This window comes from Chelmon rostratus, chromosome 20 (assembly GCF_017976325.1).
Source record: "Chelmon rostratus isolate fCheRos1 chromosome 20, fCheRos1.pri, whole genome shotgun sequence".
Lineage (NCBI taxonomy): Eukaryota > Metazoa > Chordata > Actinopteri > Chaetodontiformes > Chaetodontidae > Chelmon > Chelmon rostratus.
The window spans coordinates 20,707,194-20,724,445 of NC_055677.1; the positions used below are offsets into that span (position 1 = coordinate 20,707,194).

Sequence of the window (17,252 nt, forward strand, 5' to 3'; positions counted from 1 at the left end):
TGTCCTCACTGTAAACAGTCCCGTAGATGAGACTAAAGACAGATGTAGATGAGACAGTGAAGACAGTGTCTGCTGTCCTCACTGTAAACAGTCCTGTAGATGAGACTAAAGGGCACGTTGCGTCGTCTCTGTTTTTTGTTGGCTTCAGTTGTGACAGGCTGGATTAAATGTATTTTAACAAGTGTTAACCTTGCAGTAACCTCTTGCAAACGGTGTCTGTCTTCCTTTCGTGTATTCTTGTATTGGCTCTCACTTTAGTATCTGTATGCGATGATGGTATTGACTGATAAATCTATGTGTCCATTTTTTAAATCTGTCCCTTTCCCACTTTATTGTAACGCTTCCCCGCCCTCTGCTGTGCCTCACTCCTCAGGGTGGCTTTGTTGAAGAAGAGCGGTGAGCAGGACTGGAGGAACAGGATCAATAGGAAGCAGGATGTGGTGAAGGCCGCCGCGGCTGAACAGCAGTCTCAGCTCTGGGAGGTGGAGCAGAGCTTCCAGGCGAAGGTAACAACCTGACGTGCACACTCACTGCTGACTGAGCACATCGGCCTGAGACAGGCGGTCTGTGGCTGTCATGTGTGTTACATTATGCTTTTCCTGCCCCTCTGACTGTACGCTCCATTCATGTCATGTATAAAAGATGGAGTGTCCTGTTTGACGCACTTCCTACTAAACTTCAGAACACACAAACACCTCCAGGGACCTGATTTAACTGTCACTCCACCACTTTATGCCCATGAGCCTTGAAGGCAGCCCTCACGCAGCGCCGCAACATGCCACTGAGGCTGCACTCATTTCATTTCTTTTATCCACAGTGTCGCATTACGACAGCAAGCATTTCCTGCATCAGCCTCTGAAGTCGGGCTGTTTAGTAAACAGATTCTGGAGATGTTTTCGATCCTTTGCTGATATGTAGCTCCAGAGTCGGAGGAATGTCAGAGGGATTGACAGCCATTGAGTATTGAGTTTTGCAGTAGAAACCTGCAGATGCACTCAGTAACAGTTTGAATATCTCTAAACAGAGAGGCTGTGTATTGTCCATGTCTTTGTCTTCTCTTTGTCTCTGTCCTCTGTTCTGTCTCATAAACAGCTCTTGCATGTTTTTGTGCTTGAACTGCAGTTAATCTGCTTTTTTTTTCAGTTATACAATATGGTAGACACGGTTGTACTTGGATCACTTGCACATTATTTCATAATGTTTTCACTCCATGGCTATGGAAGTGTATCGCTGCCAATGTTAAAATGAAATAATTTAATTCATTAAAAAGTATTTTTTTATTTGCGCATCATGAATGACAATATGAATTAGAATGAAACCTGAAATGAAAAAGTCATTGTCATTTGTATGTTTCAAAGTACATAATTCCGGCTAAACATGAAAATTCAATGGGAAAGTGATTTTTGGCGTGCTCTTCGCCATAGCACTGCCATGATGAGGATGACAATGACTGTGAAATGGTCTTTTCATTTTCAAATTGGCAGACATTGTACATCCTAAACTATGAAATTAAATTAGTCTTTCGCAGTTTTTCCATCTCATTTTCATTAGAGATGAGCTGAAATAAGGACATCACTCAAATGCAAAAGAGTACACAAAAAATTATGTTTCATCAGAGTTGCATCTTCATTTTGGTAGTAGATATGCATGTTCAACTACGAAATTGGATTTTTAACCTTTTTACTTACATCATCTGTACACAAAAGGAAAATTAAATTTCTATTTGATCAAATGATTTCATTTTGAACATTTCCAGCCACACGTAGCAGTTTAATTTCTCTGTAGAATATCCGGTGCATATTTGTTACGTTGTTTTGATTAGAGATTATTAAGATCAGAGCACATTATGCTGAATTTAAAAGCCTGATTTTGTGTAAATTACACACATATTGAGATGTAAAGTTTGCTTCTCAGAAAAAAGTGAAATAGTTTGTGTGCTGCTGTTTGAAGGACTGTGTCAGAGTCGCTGACAGTAACGACTAACTGTCCTGGGTCATGTAGCCTGTGTATTTTGTCTTGCCTGGCTTCAGCTTTTCTTTCCACTGAACTGCATGTTAATGTAACCTTTCATCCGTCTGTTTGCCTTTGTCTCTGTCTGCATGTCCTTTACCTTTAACAAAAAATAAACCTCATTTCATCCTCTGCCTGTTGAGTGGCTTTCTGTGTTGGCATCCTCTGTTTGTTTTTGAAGGGATGGTTCGGGTGGGGCTGTACCTCTCTGTTTAGACATATTCACAACAGCTACCGTCCTCATCAGCTGGGCTGTTTGTGTTTCCAGCTGCTTATCAGGGTTTGTTCAGCTCGGCTCGACAGCTCCGCCTGTGCACATTCTGACTTCTGGTTTTTAGTCCATTTCAGGTCAGGAAGAGTTTTGCTTTAAATGCTCTGATGCTGTCGTGATCAATCTGCTATGTGTTGAACTGCCTCTTCTTTGTTTTAATCAAAAAGCGCAATATTTTAATGACGTCAGGAAAAGACTTAAAGTAGCAGTCAAGAGGAAGGACAGTTAATGTTGTTTTCGTCCTCCTATTCACCAGTGGATGTCCAATTTCCTATCTTAGATCAAAGAGCGACACTAAAGATCAGGCAGATAGACAACTCAGCAGAGTCAGATTCCAGCAGCAGAGCAAACAAAGACATCGTTGTTCCAACCCAGGATGTGGCTTTTGATGAAAGTGCAGTTCTTAATGCACCATATACATACATACTGTAGTCTTGATATTTCCACAAAAGTAAGTATGTTGTTACTCTAAGGGCCTTAAAATGAGAGAAGCGCTTCAGAAAATCTTGTATCACAAAAGTCTTTGAAGGATTTATGGGGAGTTGATCATGTGATTTGGCCATGATCTCATTTTTGGGACAACAGACAAACATGTCCCTTCTCTCCCACGGCTGCATGTTGTAGGGCGATGATGCACTGATGATGATCGATGAGTTTGCTGTGTCCGACCAGCTATGGGTAAGGCCAGCGTGCAAGGCCAAAACCACACACACACACACACACTGCGGTGGTATTTATCGAGTGTACTTAAATTGGATTTAATTAATGATCTAAATTCTACGTACTTAACTGCATTAACTGGCTACTAACACGCCCTCTTGGTAAATACATGCTGGGTGTAAGACATCCACGCATCTGTGTGTTTGTGTATAGGTTGTTGGTGGTACTCTGTGTGAGTGTTTCCCTTCACAGTCGTGGTGATGGTGTTGTGTTTATGGTGTGTGCTTCTCTAATTCATCCCACCTTTGGCTTCAGAATGTTGACTGGGTCAGGATATTCACACACTGTTGGTGTGTTTTCAACATGTCTTTATTTGTCTCAACTAAGCTTTGCTGCATATATTTATTGGTAATGTGAGGCGTGTATGAAAGCTGGAGTAGGACTACTATAACTGTAATACTATAAAGGCCAGAACTGTAGTTGACATTAAATTGTAACAGTTTGGCACTCTGCTCTGCTCTGCCTCCTGTCTCCTCTCCATTCCAGCTGCTTAGGGCTGTATTCACCACTTAGGTCATGTCCTTGGTAATACAGTATTTCTGTCAATGCAGGGGTTTAATGACGTGAAGAAGAGTTTACATTCTAATAACACAAATACATTATGCATGATTTTTTTAAGGCTGATTGTTATGCAGAAATCTGAATAAAATAACAGTTGAATAACAGCTACACTTATCAATATTTTTATATTAACAGTTGATCAAATGAATATGCATCATGTCAAAGGGGTCACTAACACTGACAAACCCACAGAGAATTGTCAACTGACAGTTCTCATCTGATAAAACCACTCCACGTTAGACATTGTTTGCTTTCCTACCATAACAACTTAATAGATACTATGTCAATGTTGTGTCTGCAGCTTGTTCCGCTGCACACAGGCGGCCAAGACAGTTTAATTATTACTGGTTTAGAGTAAAAGGGTTTTTTTATTCTCCATCCAAATGACTTACCTAGCAGGATAAAGGAGGCTTTAAAACAACACAAAGACTATGATGAAACCATAATATGGGGCAGCAATGTTTAAATTAAATGTAGTGAAAAGAAGTGATTTAGATTTTTCACCTTCATAAAATCGGGGGACTTGCAACAGACAGGTTAAAAACAGAAAACTTAAAATCACAGTAGCCGAGACTGAGATATCTGACTTTTAGTTCCCAGCAAGGGCAAAGCTCCAAAAACACTAGATCCTACACTTCCCAAAATGCACTGCCCTCCTCTCTAAGTCTACACCCCTGTTTGTTGCACAGGCTTTCTGTTATATATTTACCAAAACCAACTGAGGTAACCCTGATTATCACGATCACATAAAAACCTGACTATGGTCCTGCAGCTGCTATTTAAATCAGCTGTGTGTGTGTGTGTGCGTGTGTGCGTGCGTGCGTGCGTGCGTGCGTGCGTGGCCGTGGGCTGTCCTCTATAGGAGCCGGTCCTTGCCTCTACTTTCTCTCTTCCTCCTGAGCCTCCTTTCCGTACTCCTTCACCTGACGAGTCAGCCAGCCAGGTAGGAGGTTGCATCAGCCCTTGCTGCATGCATTGCTTGCCCTTTCCCTGCTTCCCCACCTCCCTGCCTACTTCACTGAGCTCTGTAATCCGCCCACAAATCACACACCCTAATGTTTTAACATGCAACTTCACTCGTTGATTTGAAATCACTCGCTGATGGAGCAGATCTGTTAAATACCCCTTGCAGGGAGTCAGGCTTTCCAAAATGCTTGTCGGCCATACCCGTGTGGTTATTTGGCACTGCACTGCGTGACATTACGAGTCCTTTCACCCCAAGCTTGCACTATCTGCCCCTCAGTGTCCATATGATCAGTGGTGCTCTGCAGGCCTTCACAGTCACCCTGCTCCTGCTTTATGCCACCCAGTGTTCATCGCCATCCCAAAGCTTTGTCACTTTGCCAATGCATGGCAGCCCCTGTAGCTTCGAATGCCTGGACATTTTCTATCATCTTTTCATCCTTATCTCTAAATCCTCATCCTTTCTTACCTTCCTCATCCATCCCTCTGGTTGTGAAGGCCACCAGATCCCCCAGACCCATGCAGGTGGATGAGAGACACCCCTGGAGACGGAAGGTGACCCTGTCAATACTTTATGCCGTGCTCTCGCAAATCCCCCAAATCCCTAGGCAGCCTTTGTGCGCACGCACGCACACACACACACACACACACACACACACACACACACACACACACACACACACACACACACACACACACAGTCAAAGCAACTGTGCTGGAGTTATGTTATAGTTAGTCATAGTCTTTGTCTGTACTTTATTAATGAACATTTCTTTCATTTTAACTTCATGAGCGACTGTAAAACGTTTCTTTTTTCCTTGGTTCTTTGTTGATGACCAGCTTGTTTTCAGTGTGAGGCAGGGATTCATGTGCTTCATTAGTTAGCCCCTGTGGTGTACTTGTTTTGCTCTGCTTCTTTGTCTGATTGATGTTATCCTTGCTGTTCAGTGAAAGCCCACACACGTCTGTGTAAGATGCAGTCTTTTTGGTGGTGTGGAATTCTAGTTCTAAAGAAGCTATAATGAAGCTTAATAGCTTCTGTCCAAGTCCAAGTGCCCAAGTCATTTCAGGAAAATTCAAACAAAAGTTTTATTAAAACTGATTCCTGGAATGCATCCAACATCACGACCTGGTGATACGTTCTAGTGCTTGAGTACTGTAAAGTGGATTATTCCGTTAACTTTCAGTCCATCAGCAGTGTTCAGTGGAACTGACAGTAACTTCTCTCTCTCTTCTTAGAGAATAGCTGAGGCTGAGATGGAGTGCCAGAGCATCGAGGCTCACATGTCCATCCAGGAGAGGAAGCAGCTGATCGTATCCCAAGAGGAGGCCTGGAAAACCAAAGGCCACGGAGCCGCCAACGACTCCGCCCAGTTCACCGTGGCTGCACGCATGATGAAGAAAGGTCAGAGGGCATCATTGTGATGAGAAACCGAACACAAACGCTTTCTCTACAGTCCTCTTTCTCTGTCTCTCAGAAGTTTTGCACACATGCTGAATTGCATTCAGTCATGACACAGCAGAGAGTTACGTCCTCAGCTCAGTCTCAGCTCTCTGCCCTGAGTCCTCTAAAGCCCCCTTCTCAGTTAGTAGTTAGAGGGAAAATTACTCTACTTTTCCTTCCATCAGTCCCAGACACACCAGGCCGTAGTGGCTGCTGAGAGGCTCAGGCAGAAAATGAGTTTCTGGGTTCGTCTGTGTTTTGGAGGAGTTGGTGGTTTGGCCCAATCATAGCTAACAGAGATTGGCACGAGAAAGATTAGCATTAGGAATGTTTGGCTCGTCTAGCTTTGAAGGCATCTTAGACAGTTCCTCTGTAGCCTTGGCCGCCTTTGAGACCAGTGATGAAGACCAGAAGAAAACCTTTACCTGCACGGCCCAAGAATCTCACAGAACTAGAACCGTTTGCAAAATATTGGGTGAAAACCACCCAGACAAGAACTGAAAGACCCTCAGCTGGCGATAGAAAGCCTTTACCAGCTGTGACCCTTGCCAAAGGGGGTGTTCCTGAGTACTGACCAGAGGGGTGTGCTCATAAAACAACATCATCAAACGTCCAGTTAGTGTGAGCTAGTAGATAATATTGTAATAGCTCACATAGCCAACAATGGTTACATGGTAGCAGATTGACTCGCTAACAGTAGTGTTAGCTAGCCCTCGCAGTCACATGGAAAATTAATCTGAAATTAAACTGACCTTTGATTTTCCACAGATTGTACTGTACATGCCATACAGAGCACTGTAACCATGTGATGCTTTTTGGGTGATTGAAGTTTATGCCTGTCTGTGTTCATACAACAGGGCTTGCCTCCCCCTCAGCCCTCCAGTCTCAAGCATCGTCCAAACCCAAGAGCAGCTGCCCTGCCATCTCCAAACCACAGGAAGGTCAGTTTTCATCCTCCTTCTCTGCCTCCTGCACTTTCGTATCCAGTGGTTACCTGTTACGTCACACTGCTGTCATGTGGAGCCGTTCAGTTGATGAAGACTGGAGGCCTCAGCTGCTGCTCATATCTGATTTAGACTTAATGACATGACTTTGTTACACCCTCAGCTGTCACCAGACACACATTTTCACTTTCTGCATAACCTTAATGAACTGAAATGTCTTAATCTTAGATGGGTCCACTTGTGCTAAATGTACACATTTAGAAATTATTCTGGGTCAGATCTCATTTGAACACAGTGTGATTTATTGTCTTTGCTTCTTTTTCAAAAGACATGGAGGAGATGTCTGATAACGAAGGTGTATTCTCTTTGTTTTTGGTGTTGCACTGAATGCAATGCTCATCATCATCATCATCAAAACCACAAATATCATCAACACTAACGTGGCTGATGGTGCTGTGAGACTTCTATTATGCAGTGAAAGCCTGATAGAATACACTGTAAACCATGGAGTAGTGTTTCCATATGTGCATGGGTCTGACGTGCAGAAGAATTCATATTTAGTGGCTGTTAAAGGTGGGGTGAGTCATGCTGGAGAAAGATGTTGATATTCATTGAATTTGACACTCAGCAACTGTCTCATCACGGTCCGCTGGCTGTCTGCTCTGCATGTTGCTCTGCAGAAAAATCTGTTTTTTGAACTTAGCTCTGGCTCTGTAACTGAGAGAAAAAAAAAGTGGTACACAGCACTATTCAAGCCTTCGTCAGCAACAGGTGGCATTCGTGCTCGTGCACAGAACAAGAGAAAGGCCCTCGCCGGAGATGAGGGGGTAAATCTGGCATGCTGACATGTAAATGCTTTGTGAGAAGGGTTTCTCCAGAACGACTCGCTCCACCTTCACCTGTTAAAACTGGCTTGTGACCGACAGCTGTGGTAGTGAATGTATTAGAGATCGAACGATATGGGTTTTTCAGGAGCGATGCTGATACCAATTAATAGTAGTTAAGGAAGCCGATTACTGATATTTGGAGCCGATATTCATTTGCAGTGAAAGTGTAAAAATTGGCGTAAAAATGTTGAATAATACAAACACTGAACTTGGTTTAAATGCCTAAAGCATGTTTATTTAACCAAACAAATAGAAAATAAATAGCTCCAGAAGTGCATGGAGTTCCTAGAGTCAAAGGCATCTCTTATAAAGCTGAATAAAAACTTAAATAAATAGCTACCTGAAATGTTTCCACAGTAAATAAATTAACATTTATATATAACTAAAATTAATTATCTTTGTTTTCAGTTCAAACACAATAAAAAGTACAATGAGTTAACAAGCTCAGCAGCAACTCTTGTAAAGTTAAATAAAAACTTATATAATAGCTCCCTGAATTTTATACACAGTAAATAAAGTAAAATGTCACAATAACTGAAATTACTTTTAGTGTCTTTTATACAAACTCGCACTTTTCTCTACATAACAGACATTCTCCCATTGAGTCTCCCATTAGCTTGCAGGACCAGCAAGCTAATGCTATGTTAAAAGCTAGTCAGCCTTCATCTCAGCGTACTTCCCTGCAACAAAACAAGACTGAATTGAATTTCTTACTCTCTCTCACAATCACACACACAGGCTTCTACTATCACAGACTGTTTCTACATTGCATTGTTTCAAGTGATTCACAGACATGTCGGGAGGTACTACGAGCTAGCAAAGCTGCCGCTCGTGTATACTCCGCTCTTAACATTACATTATTGTCGTAGTCTTGAGCTGTACAGTTTTTCATGCCACTTTCACGCAAACACACATTGTCCCCATTGCTAATACACAGTCTGCTGAGCGTTTAGAGCCAGACTGGTGAAATAATATTACGGTCTCCACCTTAGTGTGCTTCCCTACAATCAAACAAGTGAATTGAGTTTTTTAAATAACCCAGTTTTTAATTGATTTCTTGATATCGGCCCGTCGGATTTAAAAAAAAAAAAAAAAAGGCCGATACCGATATATGTCAAAAGTCCAAATATCGGTGCCGATAATCGGTCGATCTCTAGAATGTATATGTTCAGATCAACTTCATTGGGACTGAATGCAACTGGTCATGCTCAGCCATTGTTCAAAATCAACAGTAAGCATCAATGGTTATGAGTGTGACTGAACAACAGAACCTCAGCCTGCCTGTTCAGAGATGGATCTGAGCTTAAATCAGATGCTACATTTATGGCTCTAACAGCTGTGTGTGTCTGTGTGTGTGTTTGTGTGTGCAGAGATCAAGGCCGTACCGGATCTGAACCTGGAGTCGGACATAAAGCTGGATAAACTGGAGTCATTCCTCGGCAAGCTGAACAGCAAAGGTCAGTCTTGTTTGAGTGTAGAGTCTTTCACACTTTTTTACACACGATTATTACCATGCAGTAGATTATCGATTCACACAAGAAGTTCTTCATCTCCTTCCTATGTGATGTATAATTGAGGCCAAACTTCATGAATAAAATGCTACATTCTCTGTCTAGTTCACTTAAAGTCATGTGTAATTTGAAGCGAGAGAATCTATTAGTGTTTTTTCTTGACAGATATTTAATGCGTTTCATGACATGTGTGGTTACTGTTGCTAACAGCTATGTTTTAATGTTATTCAAACATGAGATGGACATTTAAATTGCCAAAGTCTGTAAAAAGTCTCAACAGCAATCTTACTAGGACAGTAAATCAAAAGCACTTGCATTAACGTAATGTCTGCAGCAGCACAAGGTTAAATATGCACAAAGAGAGATTAAACGTCCTCTTAAGAGCAATGTCATAAAAAAATGAATTATCATCTCCCATGCACAAAGAAAATAAATCAGCTAAATAAACCAAGAAACACTGTGATTAACCAGATTTAAGTTGTTGAGGAGCAGCCAATAAAAATGTTTTCCCCTTGCGGTGTGAGGCAAAAAATATTTTTATTAAATCCAGACAACCTTCCTTCAACTTTTCCTCATTCAACCACAATGATAACTATATGTTAATGAGTGGATTTTTCACACTTCACATACAGTATGTGAGCAAATAGGGATGAAACTAGAGTCCCAACTTAATGTTCTGATGTTAAATGATGGAATTTCAACTCTTCAGTACTTCTCCCTCTCATACATCACATGCAGTCATCGTGGCACTTTCTTTAACACAAGAAGGGCATCGTGGTGAAGCTCCTCCTCGGTTCCTGTCGCATCTCTATATTCATCTGGTAAAGGCTTTCTATCGCCAGCTGAGGGTCTTTCAGTTCTTGTCTGGGTGGTTTTCACCCAATATTTTGCATATATACCTAAATAAATAGAAAAATAGGCTAAACATACTGAAAGAAAGACATGCAACAAACCGTCAACTCATGTATCTGTTTACAGCGCAGTCAAACAAAATGTGGACTGAGAGGATTCATCATGTCACTCTGTTTAATAATAGTAGACAATAAACAATAGACGTCCACACGTCTTCCACATTACATGAAATGTACCCATGCACCCCATCATGCACAGTGCGTGCATCTATCATTCCCTGTGAATCCCTTGTGCATTTGTTGGCATTTTCAGTTCCGTGCAGGAAAAGACACAGGCTGCCATCAACACAGAAATCTACCATTTAGACAAGCCAAAAGTGCTGCTAGATAGTACCAACAATGATCATCAAAACCTGCCTGATTGTAATTTAAAAGTGTCGTAATGCATGTATAGACGTATGACTTTTGCTAACTTCATGTAATGTTTTCTTCGTGAAAAAAGCTTCCATGTAAATTTGATGTTTATTTATTTAAGTACATAAATAAATAAGCACATCATACAGCATTCATTAATAAAACATGAGCACAGTGATGCTTGCACAGGCTTTTTTCTCCAGTAGAATAAATGAATTCTGGATATAGTTTGACTCAGCCTCATCTTGCCCCCCCCCTCAGTGTCTGGACTGCCAGAAGCGACCATCACAGTCACAGAGAAGAAAGTAAAGGAAGTGATGACCCTCGAAGATGAAACATTTTCCAAGTTCTACCGCCAAGTGGAGGAGCTCCCTGCCACTGCCAACAAGGTGGAGATAGACGACGACTTTGACGCCATCTTCGGCCCCCAGGTGCCAAAGTAAGCGCTCACTGCCAGAGGTCATTTGAAGTAACCGCCCAAACTAAATCATCTGTGAGACTCTTCCTTTTCCCTGTTGACCTCTGACCTCTCTGATCTCCCCAGGCTGACCTCGGAGATGGTGCAGCACAAGCGAGCGGTGCGCCCGGCCCGTAACGTCCAGGCGTCGAGGAACCCTCTGAAGATGCTGGCCGCCAGGGAGGACATCAGACACGAGTACACGGAGCAGAGGCTCAACGTCGGCCTGTTGGAGAGCAAGAGGATGAAGGCTGAGAAGAGTGAGTGAGGATGGATGAGGAGCTGGAAAAGTGCATGAGACCAAAACACTCAGGGATACAACTTATGACAGTTCTAAATTTGCACAATAAAACCAAATATAATTCTTTATGTAAGAATAAATCTTGAATGTTTTCAACAGAAGTCTGTACACTATCAATCTCTTGAATTTGGTCCAGTTTGTATAGTGTTGGGCATCAAACTGTTCTCAGTAACGAGTGTCCGGTCTTGGTCACATGGGAATGTCATATTCTAAATAAACTGCACTGCATGTTGGTCTGTTCTCACCCTCATGTCGAACTGTGCTGTGTTGTGCTGCATGAGCTTTTCTAGATGCATCCCTGCTGAAATGCAGTGACAAACAGATCTTGTAATCATTGTAATCAGCACGTGCAATAAATGTCTGCTTTTGTCGTCATGATTTTTGCAGAAAGATTGATTCACCTATTAACAATCAGTGTTCGAAACAAACAGCTTCCTGCTTCCACTGCAAAATTAGACAGAGCAGAACATCTTAATGTCAGACAGAAAACTAACCATCACTGTATTATAGTGTATAAATTGTCTCTCCGTGCTGTGCGTTAACGCAGTCAAGCTTTAGGACAAATGCTGACCTGCATCTGGGACTGGAGTCCTGAAAAGCTCACTGTTGTTTTTGAGCTGGACACTCGATGTCATGTCACTCCCATCACTCCTTGCTTCATCTTCTCCGACAGCAATAAAAACACTTAAACTGTCTGCGGTGTTTTATATTTGTTGCAGTCATGTAAAGACCTTTAGTGTCATGCATGAAAGGTCACCTACGCTGCTGCTGTTGTCTCATCTGTGTGTGCAGGGGCTGAATGTCATCACTGTTGTGTGTCGTGTCAGTTTCTTTCCGTCTCATGTCCCCTCTCTGCTCTGTTCTGCTCACTGCAGTGAATAAGAACTCTGGTTTTTCTGACGTGGCTCTTGCCGGTCTGGCCAGCAAGGAGAACTTCAGTAACGTCAACCTGCGCAGCGTCAACATCTCCGAGCAGATGTCCAACAACAGCGCTGTGCCTTACAAGAAACTCATGCTGTTACAGGTCAAAGGTCAGTTGAGTGAAGAGGAACCTCTGACGTACACAAACAACAGCAGCTGCACTCGCAAGAGGGTCGTTTTTTTTTTTTCTTTGTTTTGTAGTTTTACTGCACCATCATTCCATCATCTATGTAATGTTTTAACTGAGCACCCATTCAGTTATATTTCCATTCATCCATGGTGTCACAGTGGATTTAAATGCTGGCCCTTCTTGCTGTTAGGAACCTCTAAATGCTAACATCAGCATGCTAACATGTTCACAGTGACAGTGCTAACATGCTGGTGTTTAGCAGGTATGTCCATCATCTTAGTTAATCTCCATCATCATCTTGTTAATTAGTTTTGCAGGTATTTAGTCATTAACCAAAGTGTTGGACCAGTGTACAATTTGATGTGATGATGGCGCTAGATGTGTCATCTAGATCATTGCCATCACTGGAGGTCAAGTCTCGTATAATAAAAATACATGTGCTGTTCAAAATTCACCACACTTCAAAATTCAGCTAAATTAGTTTTTATTTCTTTCATTTGTTTTTAACTCACCCTCCTCAACTTTTTTTAACTTAGTTTTTATTTCAGTTTCATTCAGAACATATATACAAAATCACATTCATCATATCTGCTAGTTTTTTCTCTTTTTTTCCCTCAAAATTTTACAACTTAGTGCTTATGAGGGCAGAGCTGTAGTGACAGAAAGAAAAAATAATAAATGAAATACAACAGAATAGGATAGACAACATACAATAAAATAAAAATAGAATAAAAACAAAAAATGATATATGGATATCATCAATATAGATCAAATGGGTTCCTCACTATAACAGTATACCCATTGCAGGGCTCCACCTTCTAGTGAATATATCTTTTTGAAGTCTTAGGGAGTATGTTATTTGTTCCATTTGGTATACTTCCATTATTTTTCCAGTCCACATACTGTATGTCGGAGGCTTCAGCCACTTTATTGTGATGCATTTAATCGCTGTTGCTAATAGTATTTGTACAAGATATTTTTTGGCTCTTCCATTAATGCCTTTTGGTAATAGACCTAGTTAAGCCACCATTGGGTCCCTTACAATATTTACCCCACATACTACATTAAGTGTTTTAAACACTTCTTTCCAGGAACTTTCCAGTTTGGGACATAGCCAAAACATGTGAATCTGATTGCCAATATGTGGGTCACAGTTTCTCCAGCATTTGTTTGAATGTATATTGTCAAATTTGGCCATTATTTCAGGTGTCGGAAAGAACCTCACCTCCTCAACTTTTGAACCACACCCACCAGCTGGGAATCACAGGCTTACAGCAGGGACTCCAGCCGTATGTCAGCACCCCCTTTGTAGAATAACTAGAGGGACGAGGGCTGTCTGACAGGTAACTGTAACTGTAGTAAAGAGTCCAGAGAGGGCGCAGAGCAAACAAAAGTAAAACTCAGGGCAGCCTCCTCGAATGGGGTGTGCGTGTTTACTACACAAACAGTCCAGCCAGGCAGACATGGATGAAATATCTTTCTACATATTCCTAATCGTTTATATTTGCTTGTTTTTGTTTTGTGGAGGAATATCTGTTGAGCCTTAGAGGCAGCATCTTTACCAGCATTTACATTCAGCTGTTTAAGAGGATAGAAAAACAAAAAGCTAGTGTTTGAGACAAAGCTTTGGAGGATACTGCTTCAAGGATGTCCTTTCCAGAGGATATCTAAAATGGGAGACGAGAGTCGGTCTATTTCGGTGTCTTTGCACCTCCTCCACACGTCTGCCGTTGACAGCTGCGGCTCTAAATCATTCTCCCCAGGTCACCTCACACTATCCTGGGCTGATCCTCTCCTCCAAACCCCACTGTCTGTAATCCAGAGCAAATCCACCACACCAGGGGTACGGCGTAGTCAGGAGGTTAGCTGTCCCAACCCCGACAGTGTCGAGAGCGGTGCTTTAGAATAGCTTCTGCTGGTTTCTGCTCGGATCACCTGAAGGGCCAATCGGATCATGAGTCACTGGGGCCCCATAAGACTTTGTAATCAGACATATCTATGGTTTGATGCAGAGTGCATGCTGCCATGGCTGCTTTAATTAGTTGGAAAGAAAGGTCTCTAATAGGAAGGGGGAGGGGAGTTGACAAGGCTGCAAGCAGATACATGTGCATACATGTATGGGGTCATAGTGGCACAACGTTGCCCCACAACCGTCATATGATAATCCAGGCAGGCTAACAATGATAATTGGAGCTGTTGCTGATAAGCCAACTGTCTGTGTGTATGGGGGTTTTTTCCCCCTTCTTTGTATCTCCAGGCCGACGGCACGTCCAGACCAGGCTGGTGGAGCCCAGAGCGTCCTCCCTGAACAGCGGCGATTGTTTCTTGCTCATCACACCACATCACTGCTTCATCTGGACAGGAGAGTTTGCCAACGTCATCGAGAAGAACAAGGTCTGGCTTTTGAGCGCTGCAAAATAACCTCAAAATGAGAAAACAAGCCAGTTTGGGTGGACTTGCATTGCAGCCATATGAGCACAGGTGGAGTAAGGGTGCTGTTATGTAGGGCAGACTTCACATGCAGGATGTAAACACGGCCGTGGGAGGAAGCAACAGTGGCACAGACAGCACAGGAAGAAGTGTGTGTTGACGGAAAGGAAAGGGGTGTGTGTGTGTGTGTGTGTGTGTGTGTGTGTGTGTGTTTGTGTGTCTCTGTGTGAGACTGGAGGTTGTAGCAGGAAATGGACACAGAACACGGTTATTGTTTCAAGCCTAGACTGGTCTGCTGACCTTTCATTGGCTGAACAAAACACTGACCTCAATTGGACAAATAGGAAGGCTCTGAGCCATGGCCCATTTTATTTATGAGGGGCTGTTATGTTGAGTTTAGTTTAGTCAGACATTTTGACTAATGAACATGAACCTTCTCCCCCAAAAATGAAAGGGTTTCATAAAATGAACCTAAAAATGTGTGGATTTGAGGCACAGAACATCTGTGTTTTTGGAATTAGATTAACAACTCATCAGTGTTATGTAATAAAAGTTTTTCTCCTGTCATTCAGGCTTCAGAGTTAGCAAACTTCATCCAGAGCAAGAGAGATTTGGGTTGCCGTGCTAGCTATGTCCAGGTCATCGAGGAGGCCGTCAACACGCACAGCCATGCTGCCAAGGATTTCTGGAAGATTCTGGGAGGGCAGTCGAGTTTTCAGTGTAAGCATCCATGTCTGGCGTAAACCCTTGAAGAAACAGGCCATGAAACGGGAGCTGATATCTTTGTTCTTGTAGCTGCAGGGACGCCAGATGAAGACGAGCTGTACGAGGGCGCCATTGTGGAGACGAACTGTATTTACCGCCTGATGGATGACAAACTGGTTCCAGATGATGATTTTTGGGCCAAGATGCCCCGCTGTTCCCTGCTCAACCCCAACGAGGTCAGACATGTCTGAACATGCTGGAAGCGTTTATCTTGAATGCTTTAAGCTGCAGCCTCGCTTTCACAGTATTGTTTACGCAGGGATTTAAAGCCACTGTGTGCAGGAGACAGCAAAGCCCGCTGATACTTGATGGAAAAATAAAAACAGTTTGTGTTTCTGTGCAGGTTCTGGTGTTTGACTTTGGCAGCGAGATGTACATTTGGCACGGGAAGGAAGTGACGCTGGCGCAGAGGAAGGTGGCCTTCCAGCTGGCCAAGCACCTGTGGAACGGCACCTTCGACTACACCAACTGTGACATCAACCCGCTCGACCCGGGCGAGTGCAACCCACTCATACCCAAGTATGGAAACACAGACTACAGCACACGTGTGATTAGATAGTATATGCAGCAATCACTCATGAGATGTGTATTTACACTAGAGTGTGGCTCACTTCATATAGTTCTGTCTGAAACTGACACAATTAATGTAAGCTGAAGCACTGACTTTGTTAACCTGTCAAGCAATTGTTGTTACCATGGTTACAGTTTGGTTTTACCCTGATTACACGTATGGGCACCTTGTAAATTACCGTCAAAAGACATAAGTATATATATATATAATTTTTTTTTTTTTTTTTTAATTCAATTTTTTATTTGGAAAAGCAGATGGTACAGAACTTCACTTCTCGATACAATTTAATGTCCACATCAGCGTTGTGGAAGCAGGATCGTTAAATGCTAATCCAGATTTTTAATAACAAAGAACAAATATAACATGTGGGCGGGAGTGGGGGATATATATAAATTTTTAAATATTTTTATTAGAAGACATAAGTATATTGTTTAGATTGTAGATTGTTGATTAACACACACACACACACACACACACACACACACACACACTACGCTGTCACCCACAGTTACAAAGCTAATAAAATCTGAGTCTTATTGATTCCATTGACAATCGCACCATGTCATGTAGGCTCCCCCAGCCTGACTGAACCTGACCTGAAATGAAACATCATTTCTAAACTGGAGTCCAAACCCTCTAAGTTATACACAGTGTTCCTTCCCTTTGCAGAATCATGACAGAACAGAGTGTGTGTGTGTGCACTGCTGTCTGTGGCTCTGTAAGTGACTAATGAAACATTGCCTAGGTAATAGGATTGACAGGTGCAGAGGTAAAGCATGCAAAAGAACATAGATGGACAGAGATGTTAATCAAACATCAGATTTGCAGTATGAAACAACATTTTTATATTACAACTAAAGGCAACCAATGGTTGATCGTTGTCCCCCAGCTACTGTACACACTGAAGCAACATTTCAGTGTATTTGTGTCTGATTTGAAAATGATTATAATCTGCCACAATTGTCAGTTACCACAACATGGTACAGTCTGTAAAACCTGTAGATTTTCAGACTTAATATAAAAAGTTCTATATTAAATGCAGTTATGGATGCAAGAGTTCACCGTACTATTGAATTAGCTGGTAAAGAAACATCTAAACCA

General features: G+C 42.2%; 1 protein-coding gene across 10 annotated transcripts in view; it reads left to right on the forward strand.

Annotated features, from left to right (window-relative positions):
• Positions 1 to 17,252, forward strand: part of svila (supervillin a) — an 82,312-nt gene that overhangs the window by 56,559 nt on the left and 8,501 nt on the right. For 9 of the 10 annotated variants that reach the window (XM_041961083.1, XM_041961075.1, XM_041961081.1 and 6 more), the window contains 12 exons: positions 374 to 506; positions 2,906 to 2,959; positions 5,765 to 5,930; positions 6,827 to 6,910; positions 9,171 to 9,257; positions 10,838 to 11,015; positions 11,121 to 11,293; positions 12,210 to 12,365; positions 14,643 to 14,779; positions 15,388 to 15,535; positions 15,611 to 15,756; positions 15,924 to 16,099. In XM_041961083.1, coding sequence (XP_041817017.1) covers positions 374 to 506; positions 2,906 to 2,959; positions 5,765 to 5,930; positions 6,827 to 6,910; positions 9,171 to 9,257; positions 10,838 to 11,015; positions 11,121 to 11,293; positions 12,210 to 12,365; positions 14,643 to 14,779; positions 15,388 to 15,535; positions 15,611 to 15,756; positions 15,924 to 16,099 — 1,638 coding nt within the window. The remainder of the gene's footprint in view (positions 1 to 373; positions 507 to 2,905; positions 2,960 to 5,764; positions 5,931 to 6,826; positions 6,911 to 9,170; positions 9,258 to 10,837; positions 11,016 to 11,120; positions 11,294 to 12,209; positions 12,366 to 14,642; positions 14,780 to 15,387; positions 15,536 to 15,610; positions 15,757 to 15,923; positions 16,100 to 17,252) is intronic. The other variant, XM_041961077.1, reaches the window with a different exon arrangement.